General features: G+C 46.0%; 1 protein-coding gene and 1 long non-coding RNA gene across 6 annotated transcripts; one reads left to right on the forward strand and one right to left on the reverse strand.

Annotated features, from left to right (window-relative positions):
- Positions 1-435: 435 nt before the first annotated feature.
- On the reverse strand, positions 436-10,849 carry LOC113588323 (calcium uniporter regulatory subunit MCUb, mitochondrial-like). Its single transcript, XM_027027452.2, has 8 exons — positions 10,549-10,849; positions 3,149-3,218; positions 2,890-3,060; positions 2,416-2,520; positions 1,928-2,088; positions 1,372-1,575; positions 786-902; positions 436-694 (listed from the first exon to the last, which is right to left on the reverse strand). The coding sequence occupies exons 1-8, from the start codon at positions 10,645-10,647 to the stop codon at positions 617-619; spliced, it is 1,005 nt and encodes a 334-aa protein (XP_026883253.2). The 5' UTR covers positions 10,648-10,849; the 3' UTR covers positions 436-616.
- On the forward strand, positions 10,701-24,400 carry LOC113588324. 5 transcript variants are annotated; one of them, XR_003411839.2, is made up of 9 exons: positions 10,701-10,790; positions 11,173-11,313; positions 12,281-12,355; positions 12,785-12,866; positions 17,519-17,582; positions 18,472-18,706; positions 22,324-22,900; positions 23,008-23,235; positions 23,467-24,400. It is a non-coding gene; the product is annotated as an uncharacterized LOC113588324 (long non-coding RNA). The 5 variants fall into 5 exon arrangements; XR_003411841.2 differs by having other exon boundaries at positions 12,224-12,866; XR_003411838.2 differs by having other exon boundaries at positions 12,281-12,866.
- Positions 24,401-25,241: the final 841 nt, after the last annotated feature.

The raw sequence follows: 25,241 nt of genomic DNA on the forward strand, positions 1-25,241 counted from the left end.
TAGTAATCAGAGGGTTGTCAGTGCAAGTCCCACCACTGCCAGGTTCCCACTGTTGGGTGCCTGAGCAAGACCCCTAAATGCTCAAGATGTGTTCAGTCATGTCAGCTAAATGTTCTTTTTGCTATTGATTCACTGAAACATTAAAATTAGTAGGTCCTCCATCCAATCTGCAGAGATTTTGACTTGATATATTACACTGGAAAAGATTGGAATAATAAGACTTCCAGGCCTATTTTAGAAATCTTACATCTTATGTGTTTTGCGTGTAGTTCCATTAAGTTTGCCTATGGAACAGGGCATGAGTCTCAATCCCTGTGCCGTTTCCTGTGGCCTTAAATAAGGAGTTTAATCCCACACTGCCAGATTATAATCCCTCCAGTACAGCAGAATAAGGCACTCTGGACAAAGCAGTTAAATGACCAAAGCAAAGAGCGGTGAGGCATGTGACATTAGTGCTTTATTTCAACTCTTCATCATTCCTAATAACGAGCATTATGGCTACAGATGTGTTTGTCTTGAAGTTCATGAGATGATATTTTTGCACAATACTATAAATAAGAGCAGTATCAAACTGTAGCGTTCAGCACAGTGAGGCATGTTTGTGTAGCAGCACTCTTCAGTCCCTGGGATGAATCTGGTCTACCGGCAGTCCCAGCTGATTTGGGTTTCGTAAACGTCTTAAATTATCCTCTACCTGAAAAAAAGAGAGAGGGATTAATGAGGAGGAAAGGTGAGAAATGTAGGCAGAGAATGATTGGAGCGCCTTTTATATAACAGGCCCGTACAGACGCCAGCTCATCCTTGAGCTTGTTGTACTGCTGCACGTTGAACTTCTCTCTTCTGGCTTTCCTGTAGAAGTAATGCAGGAACTGCCTGTCCTTGGCAACTGGGTATACATAATCCTGTGGGAGAGAAGACCAGACTGCACTTTAATAGTCACCCCAGAAACAAATGTTTTAAAGGTTCCCACCCTCTTGTTGTCCCTGGTTTTATGATCACATGAACACAAAACTCTAGAAGCAGAGAGAGAACAACTCCAACATTTCCTAATCATCCCACTCTGTAGGTGTGCCTGAGCACACTCTCTGGGGCCACCTACTGGGCAGAAGGAGAAAACCTTGTATTCAATATTGACTATCTCGTGGTGAACTGGATAGTGTGTCTTAGAACAGGAAATACATTAAGTAAACTAAGGTATGTGGTAGTGTGGTCCACCTGGAATACTGTACAATTAACTTCATCCATGATATTGTGCTAATGTAGGAATGGTCAGTGAAGATCTCCTGTGCTGAGATACAGTCCTCTCAGATCCCAGTCAGGCTGAAGCAGGATGGTTTAAAGCTCCATTTTCGATGACCAAGGTGTCCACACCTGTTTGGTGAGAACGTAGTAGGCGAAGACACCGATGCTGGTGGAGTAGGTGATGAAATAGGTGACCGGCTCCATGACATCCCATGAATAGACCCACCAGGTGAGCCAAGCCAGAGCCCCACCCTGCACAGAGAGCAGAGCCAAGCCCACCCAGAGTGCCTGTGAAGAGCTGCGCTCAGCCCTGGCATCCAACTGGGCCTTCATCTGAACACACACACACACACACACACACACACACACACACACACACAAAATACACTTACTGCCAGTGCAGACACTAGTATACACACCGAAATGTGCAGTCAGCCATTATTAATTCAAAACTAGCACATACATAACACGTGCCACAGCTACGGCCAAGATGTCAAGCCTCATACATTCTAAGTGTGAAAACAATTTTTTTTCTGCCTCACTGCAATTATTATAATTGTGCAACTAGAACAGCTGGTTAGAAAGAGTGGGAATAATGCCCAATTCCCAGCGATGCCACAATTATCTTGCTGTAATTAAGAGCACAAGTGTCCCACTCATTTGGCAGCTCATTAAAGATGACTACCTGCTCCAGGGGAGAGAGTTCCTGTTTCAGGACATCCAACTGCCTCAGCAGGTCCTGTTCCTGCCTCAGGTGGTGCTCATGCAGGTACAGCGCTGCATGCAGCCTGTGCACCATGTTCATGGTGTCCTCCGTGCACAGCATGCGCTCGCTAGACACTGCTTCTAAAACACACAAACATACAGAAAGCAGAATGAATACCTTTGTACATTTCAGTGTATACACACACACATATTTAATGTGTCTGTCACTGGAAATAGCTTCATACTACTTCAAACAGCGTCATACATGCGCTGGAGTACAGAACTAACTGATGAGTATTAGTATTAGCAATACCCACAATCCTCTAGCAGTGCTCAAACCATCACGTTGCTCTTCTGCACTCCCAGTGAGACTGTGGAACCAGCATGTGACGTTCCCAGTGATGAACCCTTCCACCAGTCCACGCTAGCATTGCAGGGGTCTCTACTACTAACCGTTGGGTTATATACCTGCTAGTGCTGAGTGGATTTTGTAGGTGACTCCATTGATGCACAGCTGGAAGTTTGTGCTGAGGACTCTGTCCATGGGAGTGGTGGATGCAACCTTCACACCGTCTATGTGCAGACAGCCCATGTCAGACCACACAGGGGTTTAGTGGATATATATGACCATATCTGCAATGAACTCACCTTACTTTCAACATACTGCAGACATCAGCTCAATTTATTCAAAATTCAATATTAGAGGAATGTGATTAATATTTAAAAATGGGTTTTACTTAAAAACTGCTTCTGCCAACTTGTAATTTAAAGCACGGCCAGAAAACCAAACAAATTTACTCCAACAGGATTTTTTACACGAAATGTTTATTTCTAATAGCAACCAGTTTTCAACCAGTGGATGAGATTACACATCATGTTGAGTGTTCTTTTCACAGTATTCCCTCTAGGGATTACTGTGTGTGTGTGTGTGTGTGTGTATACCTGGGGTAAGTACGGAGGCAGATGTGACGCCCGGGTCCTCTCTGTGGATGTCCTGAAGGAGGTCGTTGACGGTTGTGAGCATGGGCCGCAGAAAAAATAGGCAGGTCTCATGTCTGGAGGGCAGAGTGAGCGCCAGCACCGGGCGCCCATGTCTGTACTGCACCGAAGTGTCTACAGCATAGGGAGCGCCACACTTTAGCACTTAACACCAGGCAGCCCTCTGGCCATAGACATTCAAACTGTCATGTACAAACTCTACCATTAGATGGCGATAAAGTGCTACAGCAGGTGACTGGATGACACCGCCACTGGAGCTGGGCAAGTTGAGCCTGTGAGAGAAGAAGAACTAATAATTAGAGAAATAATGAGCTAATTAGACAGAGCGTCACTGTACAGAGCGTTTAGCGTCCACATTCACATCAGCTGCCTCAGTGTCATCTGTACATGTTTAATTTAGAAGGGTGGAGGCTTAACATACCAGGAGGTTTGTGAGGTTAGAGCTGCACTACACTCAGCGGAAGGTAGCGCGCACGCAGTGTGGGGAGAGAAGCAAAGGGAGGTCACGTTGCCGGTGTGTAGCTGTTGACCTCATAACAGTCCTCATGTTCTGCTGAGGTACGCTAAATTCATGGACCTTTCAGCAATTTCTCAAGGCAGCAGGAAGTGACGGCAATTAACTTTTTAGTGTGGGGTGTTAATTCACTTGTATTTAATATGCATCGTGTTTATAAGCATACAAAATCTCATGTGCCTGATATTAAAAAGAAAGTTGGGTTTATGTCTTCCGCTTACAAGCCCATAAAACCTGTGTCACTTCAGACTGTCAACTCATATAGTGTTTTATCTTCTGTACTTCAATGTTTACCGTCATAAACATGAAATGACTGCTTAGTTTTGCCACCACACTGGCTCTGCCTTATTTAAAAGCTTAATTGCTTTTCAGCCTCAGCTGTCTGCGAAGATCTAAGGACACCATTCCAGTCCTGGAGCGCCTGCTCGAAAATGCTCATTCTTACTCCGTCACGCCTGATGGCTCTCGGCACCATCCGTATCATTCAGCGGGTGAAAAGACTGGTGGCAGGATCAATGAGGAAGGAGTCTCACGAGGAGAGGACCACACCAGGAACCTGACGGATGTGGGCTAGCCGCACTTCTCCAGAAGGCAAGCTGCTCTGTGAATATTCCATCCCAGTCTCAGCCAGGACTCATCCATATCCACTCACCTCAAACCAACACAGGTGGACGTGTGCTGGCTCAGGGCCCCCAAGTCTTGTCTTATCTTAGAAGCACACAGCACCTGAACCCTACCTTTGGATTCATAATAACGTGTAGGAGTCTGTCAGTGAAACGTCCCAGGTTCTGATGTGAAGGAATCTCACACTTTAACTGTAGGGCAGTACAGAGTTTGCATCTGAAGGCGTGGCTTTCCCACGGTCTCTGTTTAACCGCAGAGGCCAATCAAGAGGAAATGAAGAATTCTTACCATGTGGGTGATAAGCTTTGCCAACCATTGGCAAGAGGGGAACACTTAACCCTAATAAGATGTAGGTCGCAACTACAGCACACCAGCAACTGTTTCCAACGGTGGTCAAAACCCAGCTTTAGTCTTACATATAGAACATGTTTTGATGGAAACACTAAAAATTGAAAAATGATATAAATGCATGGCCATTTGAAGAAAGTGAGTATTCCCCACAATGTAATTAGGTGTAATTAGGAATAAAGCACTAGATTAGGACTGAAGTGATAGATTAACATGCTAGATTAGACCTACTGAATACTTGCTCAGGACAGCAGCCATTTTGCAGAAAAACTGAAAGATGACAGAAAACTGCATATATATACACATTTAAAATGTTAAATATCAAGAACCCAGCACTTTTGACTCAAACTCTGCAAATGTACAAACCAAAGCTTGTTAGAAGTATACATCTCAAATGCATCGCAGCCACGTTCTTAGACACAGCAAGTACAGAGCAGGTACTGCTTGTTCAGCCAAACGCAACACTGCGAGCATTCACACCTTGAACAGACACTGACAAGGGAGGACATCACAGCTCAATAAAAAGGGAACTGAAAGAGCATGTGACTACACATACTGTCGTCTAACAGAGTCTAGTCTGCACACCATGTGTGATGAGGTACCAGAGCGAACAGGTTAAAGGTCAGTTATCTAACTAGACATCCCTGTCCTGTGGAACAAGCTAGTGTCTGTTTAAATGAATGGGATTAAAAGATTGCTTGCAGTACTCGGGCCAAGTGAAGCCAAGGTCCATTCTTTCAAATACTGCTTCCCCCTGAGCTTTGCTCATTACTGAAATGTGCCGTTTTCATCTCAGAGGGAAGAGGCCAGGAATGGCATGTTTGTCTCAGCAATTTTTAATGAGGAAAAGAAGTAAGTGATGAATGAGTGGAAAAGCAGAAGGGAGAAACAAGAGTTCCTCCAAGTCAGACGGTTGGGAACAAAAACAAAAAAGTGTCCTCATTTCCTACAGCAGGAAGGTTCTCTATAAGGAGGTGGACACCCGTGCCCATCCGTTATTTTATGCAGGCAGGGCAAGCCATGCTGGGTGTAGGGCTTCAGTCTGAGGGGAGGAGGTGCACTTGGTGCTAGCTGTGCATTTCAAAACCACTTTGTTCCCTTCCGCCTCCTATGTGTTCAAACTAAAACAGGCAAAAAGGGCATATGTGTGTTTATTCTTAAGGGATGAAGACACACTCAACAGAAGACAAAGCGCAGAGCAAAACCTGATTTTGAAAGGAGAGCTGTTACAAATAGACGTTTGTCACGTGCAGGAGGACTGAACGCAAAATCGACCCAAAACAAGATGATGCAAACCCTCCCCATGCAGTAGGGTTGTGTAACGTAGTCAGCGAATGACGACACTCTCTCACTCACACACACACACACACACACACACACACACACACTCTCTCCAATACGCTCCATAGCCCTTCTGTCCTTGTCAACCAGAATAACGAAGGCGTTTTTGGGGTCATTAGATCGCGCTGTTTCACATTTCCATGGTGTATCACACTGGATGTGGCAGACAAAGGTCTGGATAATCAGCAAATGAGCTGAACCTTTTGTTTTGTGGCAGAAACGAAGCAGAAGCAGGACACCGTGCCCGTCTGTAAAGGCTCCGTTCTCTGCTCCGCGGCGTGTACCGCGCTGCCAAAGTGGGAGCGTGACTGGGCTGCTGATGGAGGCAGGCTGGCAGCGGAGGGGCTGGGGGTCTTATTCATGCCAGCCCAGCCCAGCCGTTCTGACTCTCCACACTGCTGAATTATGGGTGTGCGTAGACATGCTGGACGGGGCAGTGCACACGGCAGAGTTTCCTCTGCTCTACTCATTAGCTAATCATTGAGCCCTTCAACTAGATGAAGCACTTAAGCGCAGCGATCCTTAAAGAATGGAGCCTGTGCGCCCTCTGCAAGCATCTCCCCTGCAGGCCTGGGCCATAATGGCTCTGGTCTTAAAGTACATGATACGGTGAACAATGATGGCAGTGCAACCCTGAGAGTGAGTGGGAAATAAACAGCCTACAAATGCCCAGTTTACAGCAGCCCACCGACCCACAGAGCAACACACCAGTCATCAGGTTACAGCAGAGCCTCCGGTACCCTTCCCTCCAAAGACAGCCTGGACCTCCACCTCCTCTCTGCTATGGAGAGGAGGCGTTTGAGGAGGTCAGGGGCAAACAGACAGCGGCAGTAAAGACCAGGGGTTTCCCTCAAAACGCTATCCAATCGGATTGTGGCTTCTGGATTAAATTATATCTGTGAAGTATTTCATTTGAAATACTGGAATTACATTTTAATTGAATTAAGAATATAGATATATAACCAAGAGCTGAAACTGAATGTTCCTAGCTACTCTTAGTAACACATTTCCAATGTGAATTGAATCTGAAGCTAGATATTTCCAGGAGATAACTAAGATAAAGCCAAACCAAATATTTTTGACTTTGACATTGGATTGCATTCGTTCAAATTTCATTACTGTATTTGTCACTTGACTCTTTGGCAGATTAGCGGATAAGGGGTATAAGCAAAGTCTTGAAGACATATACACAGTTGAAGGTGGTAGTTGTGACACTGCTGCATTCTGAAACAGCTCCATCCACACCTCAGCCTTTAATGAGTACCATGCCGGCTGACCACCTGTTCTCCACGGCATCCTAATGGAGGACGCCTTCTCCTCGGCCGCACCAACCTCCACACCTGTCTGGTGCAGACAGGCTGTAACGACTGGCTTTTCTCGTCTGTGATGAGGCAGAGCTCACACTGATGGAAGGTTCTGGAACAGTGTCTTGTTTTCATCAGCAATGCTCTTACAGAAAGTACTACTAAAGCTACACCTAAAAAGTTATGTCTGGGAAGGAGTCACGCTCACCTTGAGTTCTCTCATCTCAACAACAGATGTAATTACACCAAAGCTTAAGAGTTCTCACTGATTTAAAGCTGCCCAATACAAATATTGTTGACTTTGGACCTTTAACAGGTTAAAAAAAAAAAAGCCACATTTTTTAACACAAAATGCCGCATCAATTTATATTTACGACAAGGTCCGTTTGATCCCCATTTTCTATTCTTCCAAGCAGTGCCCAGCAACAATGCTGTCTGAATAGATATTTTGGCCAGGCTGAAAACCTCTGTACAGTCAGGCATTTTATGAACCACTTCCCATCTTAGGTAACGGTGTAGCTCTGGGGGTCCATGGGTATTGAGAGTTATGGTAAACTGGGATGTTATGATGCTGTCACTTCACCTCTCTTTTGTCACTCAAGTTTGTTGGCAGAGTGGTGGAGTGCTGATGTTCCAGGGTGCCCTCATGCCTGTGGTTCCTTCTGGATCTTTCCTTTTAGCTGTGCTGCCATATCTAGATCTGCCAGAGTCCATCATTGCACATTATACATTATAGTTCCCCAATTTACACACCTTCATACCTGGACATGTCTAATAATCTTTCACTCTTTCTGCCGAGGTACACCTACCCCTGATGTCAAGATGTTACTGAGTCTCAACCCGTCTCAGCTGCCATGGCTCCTCCCATCACCCCCTGATGTCCGCTGCTGTAGCCCACCACACCTCCACCCCAGACAACTACTTCTCTGTTGCCCTTAATGGGTGTTCTCTTGCTGAATGGGTTTCTGACACACACACACACACACACACACACACACACACACACACACACACACACACACACACACACACAAAATCAGGACAAGACTAGGACTTCTAGAAGTTGGACTAGCCAGTAATTGCAGTGGTAGCTCAGTGGTTATGGTACTTGACTTGTAATCAGAAGGCTAAAGTCCCACCACTGCCAAGTTACCAATGTTGGGCCCCTGAGTAAGACCCTTAACCCTCAATTGCTCATGTTGTACTCACTCATTTGGATAAAAACATCAGCTAAATGCTGGAAATATTTTTTCACTTTATTATTTATTTTTCTCTTAAAATTATTATTGTGGTGTCCATTGTCACCCAAAGGAGGATGCCCCCCCCTTTGGGTCTTGGTTCCTCTCCAGGTTTCTTCCTCGTGCTCTAGGGAGTTTTTCCCTCACCAGCGTCACCCTTGACTTGCTCACTGGGGGCTTGGACTCGAAAATTTGTAAAGCTGTTTTGTGACAACATCTGTTGTAAAAAGCGCTGTATAAATAAAGTTGATTTGATATTTTGGTAAAAGTTTTGGAAGTGTCAAAGGGAGAAAATCCCTTCAAAATCCATGCAAAGAACATCCATGCATCATCATCACGCGCTACATACCCCCACTTAATGTACGTACGAGGAAACAAATCATTTAATGCACGCACGAGGAAACAAATCGGTCTGCCCAGGCCCTCGGTTGCACATCAACGGCTATTTCTGTCCCGTCGTTCTCTTCATCTCCTACGGGAGAACGTTAAGCGTGGAAGAATCCTGCTCTAACTGACTAGCCAGACGCTGGCACCGGCCTGCAATGAGCTAAGACTAAAGTCAGCTAATTAACGCGTGACAGCTTTGTATAACAGGTTGGTCAAAATTCTAGGCAGGCTTGCAGTATCAGCAATTACTGGACTGTGAACGAAAGACAAGTAGGCCATTATGCTTTCACCATATCGCCCAGAGAAATGACTGTGTGCTGAGTAAGGGAATAAACACCACAGCCAGGAAATCACCTCACTGCTCCGCCTAAATGAAAAGCTTTCTTTTCAGCCTGAAGCCTGCACACTGCTACTAATGTATTGTGCGCTCAACGACAGCGTGTGATAAACCAGAGCAGTATTAAGATATCGAATATAGATGGTGAACAGCTGGTATGCAAGATGTGGGCAAAATAGTAATGAACACAACTTACACAACAGAGCCTGAAAGTGTGTGACAGCGATACATGATGAGGACAAAGCAACCATTACCATTTGACTACCACATACTGCAGTCGCTGTATGCTGCAGTACAAGGCAGTGAACTCCGTCACATGGCTAAACGCTGGCCTGAGTTCTTCTGATCAAATCTGTTTACTCAATGGCGTGAATGCGCCAACGTGTCCAAATACTCACATGGAACAACTGAGAGGCCATGATGCTCACAGTACGCAGTAGACACAGTAAACATCAGAAAGACAAACTCCAACATGTTAAAAGTCACAGCCAATATATTCTGCAGCTTGACATCCCACAGGGAGTCAGAATGAACTACATTTACCAGAAGACAGCCTACACCACCTGACATGCTTAGTTGCTGGAAACACCTGCGGGTTCAGTGGGTTGGAGACAGAATCATCATATCCCAGTCTGCCCTGCAGCGCGAGCCTCGCTGACCAACAATACACGGCATGCCAACACCGTGCACGTGCCCACACTACACCTTCCAAACTCTCGCGCAGCTGGCGTGCTTGGAGCATCAGTTAAAGATTAACCAAAAAGCAAACCGCAGAACAGAAAGGCCTCCATCCATCCATCCATCTATCTATCTATCTCTCTCTCTCTCTCGATATTCCATCATCTGTGATGACCACCTTAATGTAGGTGATTCAGCCAGTTTTCCTCACCAAGGCCAATGAGGAAAACCGAACTCGTGATCAGAAGGTGGAGAGCAGCAGAGGACCACATACTGGTGTCAGTTATTGGGGTTTTTCAGTGTTTAAACTACGAAACTGTTAACTTAAAACTAAATAACGGTCTTGCTACGCTAAAGAAACCGTTTTCTTCATTTTTTCCCCAACGGGGTTCATACTTCGCCGTGTCCGAGTAAGAAATGGGATTGGCGCTACACAAGCGTTTGATTGAGTGCAGCTTTGCTTTTCCCTCAGTCCACACGAATATTAGCAACGCGACGCATCCAGCGGCCTAATGATCGGGTAACATGTAAGAGTCCTAAAGACTAAAAAGTTTCCCCCGCTGACTGCATCGGAGACGAACGTAAAGCAGGAAACTGCGAAGTGGGCAGACTGCCAACGCGTGGTTCCGTTCACGAGTCCCACAAGCAGGCGGAAAACAGGAACTCTCCCTGACCAATGCAGTAAAGCATTCCAGTGCAACTCCGTGTTTTAAACACGGAACTGTTAAAGCACATCAGCATGTTAGCGGTAAAACAAACCCGTGTGGGATTATGCTAACGGAGCTCGTGCCAGGTCCCCGTTTGTGATCGTTACAAACTTCGCAAGCTTACCTTCAGATGCACACGCGCGCTTGTTTGGAAAACGGCCCGGATCGGGTGAGCCCAGCGGTGCACACCGGACAGTTCGGCGACTAGTCTTAAACAGGCCATGGCGGTAAAGATCACTCGCTATGGCATACTCAGAAAAGAATTCCGACTCGGATTATTAACGGCATATATTTACGCAGGACTATGCAGATCTAATCTGTCAGTAACGTTTTCCGGGGTGATGTGCTCGGCTCTCCGCCACACAAGTAAGTTTTAGCGTTTCTTTCCTGTAACGAACTCTTCCGCCACGTCTCCTCCTGCTGGCGAACAGGACATAATGCAGACACGGAGCTGCAAACGGAAAGGACTGCGAGCAGTAAAATGGTACTGGCAGATCTGATAAAGGATAATGTGGAGCTACATGTTAGCATAAGGTCCGTTATCGTCTAATAAAACGCCGAAAGTAGATAATGCATGATCCAAATTAAATTAAGTGGGCATAATGAAATTGAAGCTCACATCTATAATGCAGCCTACCGAGCGGTTATTGTCTCTCGTGCGTCACTCCACAGACGTCTGTCCAGACGCAGACATTAAGGTCATTAGAGAATGACTGGCTCCCGCCTGTTTGTTTCCACACCCGCACAGCTTAATGGGAGACTCCACAATTTGGCGGAGTGGCGGAGAAATACGACATATGGTTCAAACTCGTGTCTGACGGAGGTCCCTTGAGCACGGGCAGACACACGAACCATGAACTGGGCACTGCGCCTGCGCTACTGAACAGCTGTAAGTACTCAGTTAATATTTTACCAGTATCGGTGTTAAGAATTTACAAGCGCTTCCTGAAAAGATTCACGATATGGCTGTGCTTGTGGGCAGCGGTAGCTCAGTTAAACTACTCAGCTTGTAACTGGAAGGTTGCCAGTTCAAGTCCCACCACTGCCAGGTTTCCACTGTTGGGCCCCTGAACAAAATGCTTAACCCTCAATTACTCAAGTTGTACTCAGTCCTAATTGTAAGTCACTTTGGATAAAAGTGTCAGATAAATGCCATAAATGTAAATGATTGTATTAATCACTCAATGAGGGAAATAAGCTAAGTCAGGAGGGTATTACAGTAATACTACACTGTCAGTGGAAAGTTACAGACAAGTGCATTTAGATTACACTGTATAACAATCTCACCAACAGTCTTTTAAATGAAGCTTTTAGTGTGCATTAAAGTGTCCCAAAAACTTCACATATTTATGTCGGAAAGATTAGCATTATGTTTGCAGTCTTTCGAGAACTGCAAGTACTGTTCACTGCTTATTGCTAAGCATGGGCTTAAAATAAAATCACATCAAAACGCTATGTGAACTACTAGGACATGGAGAGCCAGTCGTGGGTGCGCGCAGGTGTTCAAGCCCACCCTGCAGAGCTCCACCTCTTTCACTGATAACTACAACCCTTTAGGAAACCCTGCCCCCAGTCCTCAAAGGGCAATAGAACTACAAATACACAATTTACAGAAACTACATAAATAACTTTTCCCTTTCTGGTTAGCATTTACATAAAAACTTCATTAGATCCTCGCAGAATCATTGCTCACTAAAACAGGCTTCTCAGTTACATAACGAGAGTTGTAGTTGCCATTCGAAGTTGGCTGGATAATGTAGCTTAAGCATGTATATGTGGTTTTAATAATAATGTTGTAGTCCCACACTCAGAAAAGCGTCTGCTGTCAAGCCATACGTTTAATCCCTGATGTTTAGACCACGAGTCAAACCAGGCACTACCCGACATGCCGAGAACGTGGAGACATCACTGGACTTCAGCGAGTCTGCCAGGTGGGAAGGTACTTGGTGAACTTCAGCAGCGCATCAATGATGCTGCACAGGGATTCTCCAGCCTGCTATTGAGTTACCTGGTGGATGCGATACTGTAAGGGATCTAGATAGCCTTGATGCTTCATTTCACCACATAATCACGTTAAGCACACACTCAAAGACTCATTTTAAGATGACGGACTACCTGTCTAGTCTGGAAGAGAATGTGGGTGTCTGGAGGACAGCAGTTATTAGGGAAGGTTTGGTGTACTGGATGGTCAATAACCCTTAAGCATGGTGACTTTCTTTTGAATTTGAATTTTGATACCAAAAGTGTGTAATTTTTTTGTAAACCTGGTTTTGTTATTTATGTATTTTAACTAATGTAATTCTATTTGTGAATGTATGTTGTCACAAGTTGTCCTATCTCACCGACTGTTGTGTTATTAGTGAGCGTCATCAGTGAACAATACCAATCCAAAGATGAGAATCAACCTGCCGTTTCCCTGTCTGTGTGGAGGATTGGTTTTAGGTGAGCTACGGGGGTTTTGCATTCACGTCTCTAATCTCAGAGACAGTTGATAAGCTCTTATTAATACATAATATGTACTTTCTCACAGCTCAGTAACAAAAAATTCGGTTAACGTAATGTATGTTGCACGTAATATATTACTAGATTTAAGTTTCTCATCTATACTGAGAAACTGCTTTTAACTGGCAGCTTTGACAAATGTCTGAATGTAACCTATAATTGTATGCCATCTAGTGGACATATAAAGTAACGCATTATTAAGGGGGTATGGGGGATCGCATTCCGGAAGGCAAGCTAATAAAACCGGTGCCTAAACGAAATATCCTGGTTTAACCAGGCCTGAAAGATCGCTACGGTAAAATGTCGGCGAAAAAACACAAGGAAGCAGCGAGTCTCTCCTCAGATTAAATCACAGAACTGGAACGCGTTTCTCCGCATTGGAAATGAAGCATTTTGCATTACATATAGAATATCAAATCAAATCAAATCGAATCAAATGTATTTATACAACACGTTTTACAACAGATGTTGTCACAAAAAAGCTTTACAAATGTCCGAGTCCAAGCCCCCTGTGAGCAAGCTAAGGGGGACAGTGATGAGGATAAACTCCCTAGAGCATGAGGAAGAAACCTTGAGGAACCAAGACCCAAAGGGGGACGGGGGTCCGTCCGTCCTCTAGCCGAGACTCAAAGGGGGCTCCGTCTTCCTCTGGACCAATAGATGCTAGATGCGATTACGAAGCGCTTCATGTTTGAAAGTCACATGCTCATACTGTGCTTACCGTAACAGGTCTGCGCCTTTTTCTGTGCTGTCCATCAGTATGTTCTAGAAAAGTGCCAGTGTTTGGTAGGGATGTGTTTCAGGCGAAAGGCCATGCATTCTGCACGGATGTTCAAGCTTGAGCTCAAGCGCTAGGCTTTCTGTGGTCACTAGGGGTCGCTGTGCCATACTCTTCCATACAGGATCTGAAAATATTACCTAAACCTAATCTCAGTCGTACCAGTACAATTTATAATCCCTCTATTGTTTGTCATGGTTCATTATCCTTTGTTTCGATAAATGTGTAAAAACCCATTTTCATTTGATCAGAATTAGGACCGTTTGGGCGGCAGCCTGTAAGTGACTGCTAGTTGCTGACTTGGGAACAGAACACAGGGAAATGAAGATTTGCCCTTCGCGTTTTACACATTCCCACTCAATCAATTACACAAACCTAAACTGTTTGTATGTCATGTAATTGTTTATAGCATCCATGAATCTTGCACTTCCCGTGGTCATGTATTGTTCATGAATAAAGCATGCACCTTAACATTACAGAGCAAAAAAAAAGAGTATCACAATGTTAATATTCTAAAATTGTCAATTAACAGTTTATGGTCTTTCGCTGGACTCCGTTATTATATAAATATCAAACAAGTGATCACTTGAAGTTATATTGTCATTGAGTTTTTTTTCTTTTAACTATCCTAGTCTGGCTACTACGCTCCAAGTAGTGTTAGCATTTACTGCCATCTTGTGGTCTTCAGTGTAATAACCTAGCTACTGTTTATCCTTGTTAATCTTTTTATAAGCCACCTCAACATGTATTAAGACTCTCTAACACACCTGGATCATCTCTTTAAGGTTGATGTGTTTAATCAAGTGTTGATTTTGCCTTTGAGGGCTAATAATAGGTTTTATCTAGCTAATATGGAACTGAAGTGTAGTACGTGCCCAGCTGGGAGCTGCGAATCACAGCATCTTCTGTTTACAGCGTGTCGTCTACTTCAGTGCACTGGGAAATATTATACAATGAAAAAGGGTGAGAAAGGGTGATGATGATGATGATGTCACTATCAACCAACTTCAAAAGAAGTTTGGGGCCTCTGCAAATTTTTTTCTATTCTAACGTACACACTCTGATCCAAATATTTTTCCACACACTGATTTAACATAGAAATGTGTAATAATATCAGATTGATTAATAACATAAAAGACTTTTAGAGAGCTGTAGAATGAATTACGATGTCAGATTCTTTTTAATTAGCCTGAGTTAGAGTATGAGAGAGAGAGGAGTGAGTGGAGAAGATATATAAGTAATTTAAGTGTAACAAAAAGAGCTCTAAAATACAGGCCAGCAACTGGCATAGAGAGAGAGGGAGAAAGGGAAGGAAGGAGAAAAAGTGAGAGGAAGAGGGAGGGAGAGAGAGAGAGAGAGAGAAACGGAGAGAGAAACGGAACAAGCAGGGTAGTGGAGAATGGAGAGACACCAAACTAATAAAGGGAGTATCCAAGTATCCAGGCATGGTGTTTGAAGTTGAGTGCCGCAGGTGGAGGGGGCCGTGGGTGGTGAGTGGGTGGGTGAGGGGGCCGTGGGTGGTGAGTGGGTGGGTGAGGGGGCCGGGGGTGGTGAGTGGGTGGGTGAGGGGGCCGTGGATGGTGAGTGGGTGGGTGAGGGGGCCGTGGGTGGTGAGTGGGTGGGTGAGGGGCGTGGGTGGTGAGGGGGTGGTGAGGGGGCCGTGGGTGGTGAGTGGGTGGGTGAGGGGGCCGTGGGTGGTGAGGGGGTGGGTGAGGGGGTGGGTGAGGGGGCCGGGGGTGGTGAGGGGGTGGGTGAGGGGGCCGGGGGTGGTGAGGGGGTGGGTGAGGGGGCCGTGGGTGGTGAGTGGGTGGTGAGGGGGCCGTGGGTGGTGAGGGGGTGGGTGAGGGGGCCGTGGGTGGGTGAGGGGGCCGTGGGTGGTGAGGGGGTGGGTGAGGGGGCCGTGGGTGGTGAGGGGGTGGGTGAGGGGGCCGTGGGTGGTGAGGGGGCCGTGGGTGGTGAGGGGGTGGGTGAGGGGGCCGGGGGTGGTGAGGGGGTGGGTGAGGGCCGTGGGTGGTGAGGGGTGGGTGAGGGGGCCGTGGGTGGTGAGGGGGCCGTGGGTGGTGAGGGGGTGGGTGAGGGGGCCGTGGGTGGTGAGGGGGCCGGGGGTGGGTGAGGGGGCCGTGGGTAGTTGCCAGCCGAGGTGTAATTGTGTAGTAATACTGAGAGGGCTGAGATAGCTGCCTCTCAAGCCCCGCCCCTGCCTCTCAAGCCCCGCCCCTGCCTCTCACACTCTTAATTGACCAGGCCCTGGCTCCCTTGAGCCCCTGTTATTTATTAAAAATTCATCACTAAATAATTCACAAGCTGGAAGAGAACATGTGGACAAGGCCTGGTAATTGTGCGCAGGAAAATGAGCTTGAAAGTAGCCTGAGTGCAGAGCCAAGGCCTTTTGAGTTCTGTTCTCTTTTTTCTCTATTAAGCAGGTCACTGTACTGTTGTGAGGAGGCATAAAGTGTGACAGAAGTTCAGCTCTTTCCTGTATTTTGCTTATTTAAGCACAACATTTCTCTCTTTGTTTATTTTTGACAAAAATTATTTTCCCAGAATTTGCTCTCCATTTTCCCGTTATCCATCTTTTCCAGAAGAGGTCAGCAGCAGTGTGTTCAGTGTCAGGTCTGATGCACAGGTATGGCTGGTTCATCTTTAGTGCATCATAGATGCTTCACATCTCTCAGCTGGAAGTGTGGAAGTCTTTTTTCTTTTTTTTTTCAGCAAACAGCAGTGTGTTTCCATAGTGATTGTGTTTCCATAGTGATGTGTTTCCATAGCGATGTTTCCATAGCATTCTTTATCCTGTTCATGCCAGACGTTTGTCAAGGCTCTCTTGAATGACAGGACGCAATGTTTAACTTATCATGCCATAAAGGTGTTAAAATAGATACAATATTATCAGGAAATTGATTTCTACCTAATCATTTTCTAACCTTTGTTACTGATATAGAATCATCATTTCTTGTCAGAATGTTTGACAATGTCAGAACAACTAAAGTTTTTTGCTTTGCAGATAGTTTAGAAGTTCATGTGTTTCACATTAGAGAACTTCAAGAAGTTGTTGTTGTGTAAGCTTGAGCTCAAATGTCTGGTGTTTAATTTCTTCACTAAGATCAAATCATTCTCAAGAGCAACACCTACAGCACAAGGCAGATTTAGACACCAGCAGTTCAAAGTAGCGAGCACTTAAAGTTGGGTCTCGTCTGAACATACATCCCAGAAGGTCAGCTCTGCCTGCCTGCTCTGTGGGACATAAATAAATGTATAGTGGTGGTATGTGAGTGCTGTATGTGCATAGCTGTAAGCATGACTGTAGAACTTCACCTAGGAGCACATCAAAGCTTCTGGCTGCTTCTGCTCATTTCTCGTCTGGTCCTTTTCACCAAAATGCTCAAAAATGTCTACAGGGAGACAAAAAAAACATGTTTGCTTTAATCCCACAAGTGTTTATTATGCAAATGAGCATTCTGTGGAAAGAACACAATGTGTTAGTGCGTAATGGAGTAAACAAGTTACAAAATGAAAAATGCCAATTTATTTAATTATGCAGTCATTCATTTATGTTCATTCATTCATGTATACATACTTATGGATTTTTATGTTTTTTATGTGAAGGCCTGTCAATGTTAGTGAAGATCTCAACTTGCATCTTATTCTCACTCAAATGAGAGTGAACATATAATTCAGTTTATCAACAATATCTATTAAGTCAGTTACTTGCATTTCTTTGTTTCAGGTATTAAACAATCACAATCTTAAACCCCTTTGTTTGGGAATGTCGTAGTGATGCTAAATATCGGTCTGTTTCTTTGGTGTGATACAGCACCACATCTTGCAGTCATTGAAAGGGCCACTGAGGCCTTCGCTGGAGCACCAGGAGGCCCAAGGTAAGAGCAGGTGTTAATGACCCACCCAGTACCTGACGCACCATGCCCGAAGACCAGCGTGCCTGTCCCAGTGCTCTGCACAGCGTCTGCCTCACTAGGGTCATTATTACAACTTTATGATGATGTTATTTTTTCAACAATTTCAGAACAATTTACATCACCAAAGTGTAAACCAGGTGCATTTTACTTCAGTTATTTTGTAGTTTGTTTTAAGTGTTTTATGGTGACTGGTGTAAAGGTTCTCATGTGGACTGCTGGTACGGAGCTGCTTCACACTGCACTGTTGATGTATCATAAACAGGGGCAGCTCAAGCCAAAGGACTAAACAGCACCCTTCTGATCCTTTAGCTTTCTCTTCGTCTATGCTTCAATCCCTCTGTTTCTCTCTCTCCCTCTCTCTCCTCTCTCTCTCGTAGCGTTAGAGGAGAGTTCCCAGCACAGCGAGGCCCGAGTGGGTTCTGAAGTTCTGAGCTGGTGAATAATAGAACAAAGGCATGAAGGGCCTTCAGAGGTTCCCCTGCTCTCCCACACCACTCTGTCCGAGAGAGAGAGAGAGAGGGAGGGAGACAGAGAGATGAGAGAGAAAGAGAGAGAGTGACACACTGCACCCTAAAAGTAAAGATTCAACAGTCATTTAAAAACAAAATGCCAGAGCTAGACACAGGAGGTGTTTTACCGGCAGGTCAGATGTCCACTTTCAAGTGACAGATAATAGAAAAAAACGTTTTTGGTTTTGGGAAATAATGAATAAACCTTATTCACTGTGTAGGGTTTTTAAGAATTCTGCCCTATCAGCAGAGCTAGTGTGAGCTGTTCGTCCTGTCAGCGGACAGCTGAGGTGGTCAGAAGCATGGACTCAGGCGACCTCCCACCTCTCTCCTCTGCGTAGGGAGCGCTGACACTCTGGAAGTCCTGCTCTACGGTTGAAGTCCTGGCCTCTCTGCTGTGACTTTGCCTGGTGACTGCCTGCTTCATTAGAGCTGTCAGTCACAGACCTAGCGACAAAGCTGCAACACGGGACAGTCCCGCCTCCCGAGGACAGCGCAAGGCAAATGCATCGTTGCTGCGGGTTTCACCGATCACATGACCAGCTGAGCTTTCCAGCCGTGTGGCTTTGCAGTGGGGTAAAGCTTTACTGTTCTACTCATGTTTCCTTGCTGTCCCAGGCGTCTGTTCCAGTGCTTCCTCGTGATCTCCATCGTGATCTCCTGGGAGTTTGAGACTGCTCCATGCTCCCGGTGAACAGTGTGCTTTAGTCGTAGCGCTCAGCTGGGGTGATGTTCGGGTTTATACCTCTGGTTTATACGTTAAGAGCTATGCTGAGGAATTATTTTGGCTTTTATGCAAGCTTCTCATCTTCTCCATGTGGTTGGTTCTCAAAGAGCATGAAAAATAAATGAACAGATGACCCCCCCCCCCCCCCCCCCCCCATCAGCAACCTGAGTCCTGGAACAATAAGATATCCTCCATATTGTGTTCTGTATCTCAAATACATGGTGAACAACAAAAAAGAAACTTCTAAACATAACAAAACAAAACCTGTACTTCGAAGGAAGGCTCAGGCCTGAGTTCCTTTCAATAATATACAAGCGCGGCTTTCCCACTACCTCCGTGTTATTCCGAGCGTTCCTGCAAATATTTGGAGAGAATGAGGGGAGATGAAAAGAGCAGAAAACAATGAGGCCGTCATGGTGTTGTGGCGTCCACAGGCCCTGCCTCGTCCCGCCTTTGTGTCGGCTCCAGGACTTTCAAACACTCCGAGCCAGCGCCCGGGACCGGTGCCGAGTCGCTGAAGGCAAAGGTCGTTATGCTCCAAACATACGCTGCACCCTTAAGACTTATTTAAATGACGTGTACGTGACTTCACACTCCGCACCACCAGGGAGAAGCTGACGCCGTTGTCTGATAGCGTTGGGTACTCGTATGCATTAAACTGCTCAGCTCTCCTTAGTGTGTCCTTTCCTGTACAAATAGGGCATCAATAACCATGACGCCTGGTGTTACTCGGTCGGTGCCAGGAATAAACAGGCCAAACCAGAGTGTGTGTGGTGCTGTCCTGCTCTCTGCTGTCTTCACTTGCCCTCTCTCTCCATGTCAGAATCAGGGTTGCCGGATCTTGCGCTCCACGCTGTCTTCTTCAAAAGAGCATCGTTTAGCTAGTAGCATGGATTTGGTCTTGGAGTTTGTCTGATTGTGTGTGGAGCCTTGGCCTGTTTCTAGACATTTTGGTGTTCATTTGTAGTTTGTAGTTAGTTTCCACCCTCTCCATATGGGACCTGTATTCTGGTTAAAGGATTTTGTGGGATGTACATAGTGTATTGATCTCTATTTGCATACATATGTGCACATATGTTTACTATATATAGGCTCCTATGTGGATATTAACTAGAGAATTTGAACCAACTATACTTGTGATGTGAGAAGCTGGTCAGTCCAACCTGGTGCTAATATGAGTGTTGGCAGGGGATTAAATAAACATACTGCAGAATCAAGTCTGTTTAGGGATTCAGAATTAGACACCACTATAAGTTTGGATATTATTATCTTAATGAGTTATGGACTTTCTAAGAGAAGGTGCAAAAACCAAGGAACCACTACCAAATCAAGCCATGTTCATTTGAGTCTACTGCTAATATGGGAGTGTCCACTTGAGGGCACTGTGTATGGCACTGGGGATGAGAACAAAGGGGATCCTCAGTCTCCTGCTTTTCCAATTTGTATTTCAAGTCTGTTTCATTTCTCTCTGAGGGCTATTCATCAGTGCAGTTCAAAGAGTACTGTGTGCTTCCATCACTGTCTGCAACAACAGCGCCGCAATTAAAGAGTTTTACTGGAATTATGCACCAAAATATGAAAGCATAAATCCCCTAGAGTGAAAGTAGCTTCAGGTTGGTCAGCAAGCCCTAAACACGGCCTGGCCTGGACGTCATAAACACGGCCTGTGAGTGAGTGAGTGTGGGTGTGTGTGAGTGTGTGTGAGTGTGTGTGTGTGTGTGTGCGCGGAGCTGGACAAGGCTGACATTGGGACCAGGCCTCGGATTAACACTCAGCACTACGGCACATTTCTCCACTCTCAGCAAACTCGCTCCCGCCAGACAGGCAGAAGATACGTCTTCACCCCACACAGAACTGGGGATTAGCTGTCTCTCCTCCCTCTCTTTCTCTCCCTCTCTCTCTCTCTCTCTCTCTCTCTCTCTCTCTCTCTCTCTCCCACTCTCTCCACTCATGTTCTTTTGCTGTGCAGTACATTTAGTGTCTAACAGCAGGCAAAGGTGGCAATACCAAACACCAAATGTGTTGTGCTAGGGGAGTGAGGTCAAGGAGGAGAGGGGGCGTGGCCGAGGGAGGGGCTCAGGGAGGGGCTCGGGTAGGGCTCATGGTCAGTGTCAGGGGGCTTGTTGTGGTGCAGGTAATCCAAGGGGATCTGCCTAATCTGTCACAGATACGTGGCTGAAAGAAGCAGGCAGCAGACACAGAGCCAAGAGGCCTGAAAACGGGATTACGCCTGCATTAACACACTGTGCTTATCTCTTAAACACTCCCGAAAAACAGCTTTGCTGTGTGTGTGTGTGTGTGTGTGTGTGTGTGTGAGTGAGTGAAGAGAAAGAGCAGAACCCAGAGACCATGGCTGCTTTAAGCATATTTACGTTTTTTTCTTCTCCTGAGTTGGGGTTCTCTCCTTGGTGGATCTTTTTCTCACAGAGGTCGCAGTTTCTGTGACTGGATCTCAAGTCCGGCAGTGAGTGACAGGCTTTCTGAATTCTGGATGTCCAAGATCTGTGAGCGCCGGCACTTCTACTGCGTTTAGCTGCCTAATCCCAATTACCAAGATGCCTTATGTGATTACTGTTGAAAAAGAACTAATTGCCAGCTAGTTTGTGGATAAATTAGGGGCTGTCACTCACACACACACACACAGATGCTCACACACAGACACTCACACAGACACACATACGCTGATCACATGCAGACTCCCCTTTAAAACACAGCTTCAGTATAGTCAGACGTACATATTTTCATGCATTTCCATGGTCACTGACATACACATGCATGCACATGTGCTGTTTTGCAAAATGTCCCATGGGGCAGATGTGGGCAACAATTACTTCTGTCCACAAACTTGCCCCAGGATGTCAGAAACATTGATCTGACAATTGATACACTTTGAATGACTCTCACAAACATAAACAAACAGCCAGAGCTCCTCACGCACCCTCACAAACATGAGGGCCCACATCCCTAACCACAGCCCACAGGGTGGAGGGGAACAGAGAGAGGAGAGAGAAAGAGAGAGAGAGATGCTCTAATGTTTATGTTTTGCAGATTAGCAATGATGAAAGAATGCCTTTTCATGTCTGGGCTGGAGGCACCCCTCCCTCAGGTCCCACCCGTGCAGCAAACACACACACACACACTTACACTTGGCTCTCTACCCAGCAGAGACCTCCCCGATCCACTCTGCTCCTGACAGTTCAGCCAGGGTGGACTCCCCTCCGTTCTCTCTTCTGCCTTCGTTCCGCAGACCTCTCAAACAGCACCGCCGGACGTCGCACTCACCCAAGCCTTTGAAATTTCACCCCTGTCCCCACCAAGATCGTCTTCTCACCAGCACTTATCTGAGCTCATATGAAAGACATCTATTGTTCCCAAACGTATGACTGCACTCTCTCTCTCTTCCTCTGTCACTCCCTTCTGATCCCACTCTCTCTCGTTTTCTCTCCCCTCCCTCCCTCTTTCCCAGAGCCATATGCTTGGCTTGATCCCTCCTGTGTGCCTGCCCTTTTCTCTCTCTCTCTCTCTCTAGGTCTCTTCTCATGGTGACAGGGATTATAATGGCTTTTATTCCTGGTGGGATCTCCTGCCAGGATCTACGACTACCTCCCCACTCTGGCCTGCCCGGCTGTGTCCGTGCTCCGCACCGCGACTCCGGACCGCTCGCACTCGGATTCCACTCCTTCGCCACTTTGTCGCTCAGATTCTGGACACTTTGGCCATGGGAATCGCACGGCTGAACGAGGCGAGGCGCGTGCCCGGGCAGTTTGTTTCTGATTATTTTATTGCGAAAGCGAAGTCTTCCAAACCAAACAGGGTTGTAGCTGGTCGAGCTGCAGCCTCTGGTCTGGGGCGCGAGCGTGAGCACAAGCAGACCTTCCCACTCTGAGCTGCAGCAGACACACACTGGGAGGGAGAGCTATTGTGAATCATCAAAGGTGCAGTGGCATTGATGAGCCACCCCTGCTCACACGGGCCTGACACCCCTGGTAACGGGGGGGCAAACGGGTCCGGAGCCCCTGTAAATGCTTTCACTGAACCTCCAGGTTTGGATCACTTTGCTTTTCATCTTCTTAAATTTAAATAGCACAAACATCTAACACAAGTGATGCTGAGATCCATCTTTGGTGGGATATGTGTGTTTTTGTCTTAGGCGTCCCAACACCAGTCAGCCCTCTTAAGAGTTCAGAAAGGCTCTCTTTGAGATCCACATGACAGAGGGCAGAGTTTTCGCACCCTAACTCTTCTGACTCAGCCCATCCCCTGGGTGACGTTTCCCCAGCTACACCTGGACTTTTGTGCCAGGCACGGCTATCTCACATGCACTCTGGGAATCACCTCATCCAGCTGGAACAAACTTTAGCTGTCATGGGACTTCCAGGTGGGATAACAAGCATGCTTTGGCCTTATCCTATGAGTTTATGGTTCCTTACTGGGAATGTACTTAAAGCTTGAAGAGTAGGTTTGTCAGTACTGTGTGTGTGTGTGTGTGTGTGTGTGTGTGTGTGTGTGTGTGTGTGTGGACAGGTTTTAAATGATCTCCTAACTGTCCTGTGTTAGTAGTGGATGCCCTCTCCTGCTGATCTGAGATCAGGTATTTGCTTTCTTGCAGAATAACAGTTAAGGTTAGGACTGAGGTAATGAGAACCACTTGGTCCTGAATCAAGTGTGAAAGAGGAAACGCGTCCAGATTACGCTACCCTGGCTCGGAGCAGAAGCGATTCAAGGATCCAGCTCTCAAGGACCGGGAGGCCCTGCGGGTTTTGGAGGCAGCTACAGACTGTGTTATATGAGTCCTGACAGGCTCTGACACCCTGCCTGTCCTACAGGTTCAGGGGCTGTTTAGACATCTCCTGAATATGCCAGGCTGCGTGAATCACACCCTCAGAGAAGCAGCATTGGATTACAAAGTCTTATCGTGTCCCTCTGACCCCAGGACAGCTGGGAGGCAGGAGAGGTGTGTGTAGCTGTCGCCTGGCTTCAGCAGACGGCCTGCAGGCTTAATGGCGGTGTGCTCCGCGCCCAGGCAACAAATAACAAATGGAAGCTATTAACAGCAGATGTGTGCATGTTGCACTTCGCACATGCATGTGTTGACTACATGACTATGGTCTTCTCCCTCTGAAAGGGCCCACTCTGGAATTCCACCATGGAACGCAGCTTTGCCATGTCCCATTCCCAACAGAGGTCCTCAAGAATGAACTTCACTCTATTCGCAACATTAGGAATCTTGCTTTATTTGCAGTGTTTTCCACCTCCTGTGCTTCTGTGCCAATACTTCACTGATCCCAGGAAAAGGAGGCAACATTAGAGAATCATATCGATGAGTAGGAAGAAAGCATCAAGGCAGAGCACTGCTTCCAAATCTTAGAGACTAACAAGTAATGTATTAAAGGAGACCTATTATGCTTTTAGGTTTTGTTATGTATTTCTTTTAGTGTTTTATAAAGCTTTTGTGCATGTAAACAGTCTGTAAAGTTACAAAGCCCAAAGTACACGCCAGCGTGAATAATTCTTTTCCAAATAAACCACTTTTTACAACTGTCTGATTCACCTCATTGGAATTTCAGCCATTTTCTTTCTTACACAATGACACAATCTCGTCACACTTTCCACATTGCCTGCCTACCGCTTGGCAAGCTTGGCACACCCTCACACAGCACATAGCAAGTAGTAGAGGCCAGGAAGAGTTCCCTTTTGTAGTCAAGTCCAGAAGATGCTGTGTTCTGCGTTGTGAGGAGAAATCTCCTTTGCATGCTCTGCCATAGGTAGTACCACAAAAAGTTTGTAATAAATGTTTAAAATATATTTTCACCACTATTTCTTCCAATTATTTCACCGTGTGCCCGGTATGTAACAGAGGAGGGATTCAAAACACGTGCTCATTTGGATGCAGAATTTTCACATGCATTACTCCTGAAGGACAGGAGTGTGACCCAATGGATTCGATTCAGGTTCACAGCCTGTAAGTATGCACTATTGTATGCACTATTATATGCACTAGTATTTCTGGATTTGTGATGTTTGAGGAGCACATAGTAACTACTACGAGTGGAGCTGTTGGCTGTAGAGAGTGATCAGCTGTAGTCATCTCAGCCAACTTGACAACTAATTTATTGTTTTGCCAATCAGAAAAACACAAATTCTCAAACTTTTAAAATATTTATTTCTATCACTAGATACCCACATGCAGAGTTGCATGTCTTTTAGTGGAACTGTGAACAGCTTGGAAACCACCAGAAACTAAGGATTTCTAACATTTCAGACACACCAGAGTTCACAGCTACTCAGGAGAAAAGGGTTTGTCTGCACACTGCAAGACAGAGGTGGAACGTGTAAGGGCGGAACCCCTCTGTCGGTTTACCAATCAGAACAGAGGGAGTGAGA

This window comes from Electrophorus electricus, chromosome 11 (assembly GCF_013358815.1).
Source record: "Electrophorus electricus isolate fEleEle1 chromosome 11, fEleEle1.pri, whole genome shotgun sequence".
In the NCBI taxonomy this organism is placed as follows: domain Eukaryota; kingdom Metazoa; phylum Chordata; class Actinopteri; order Gymnotiformes; family Gymnotidae; genus Electrophorus; species Electrophorus electricus.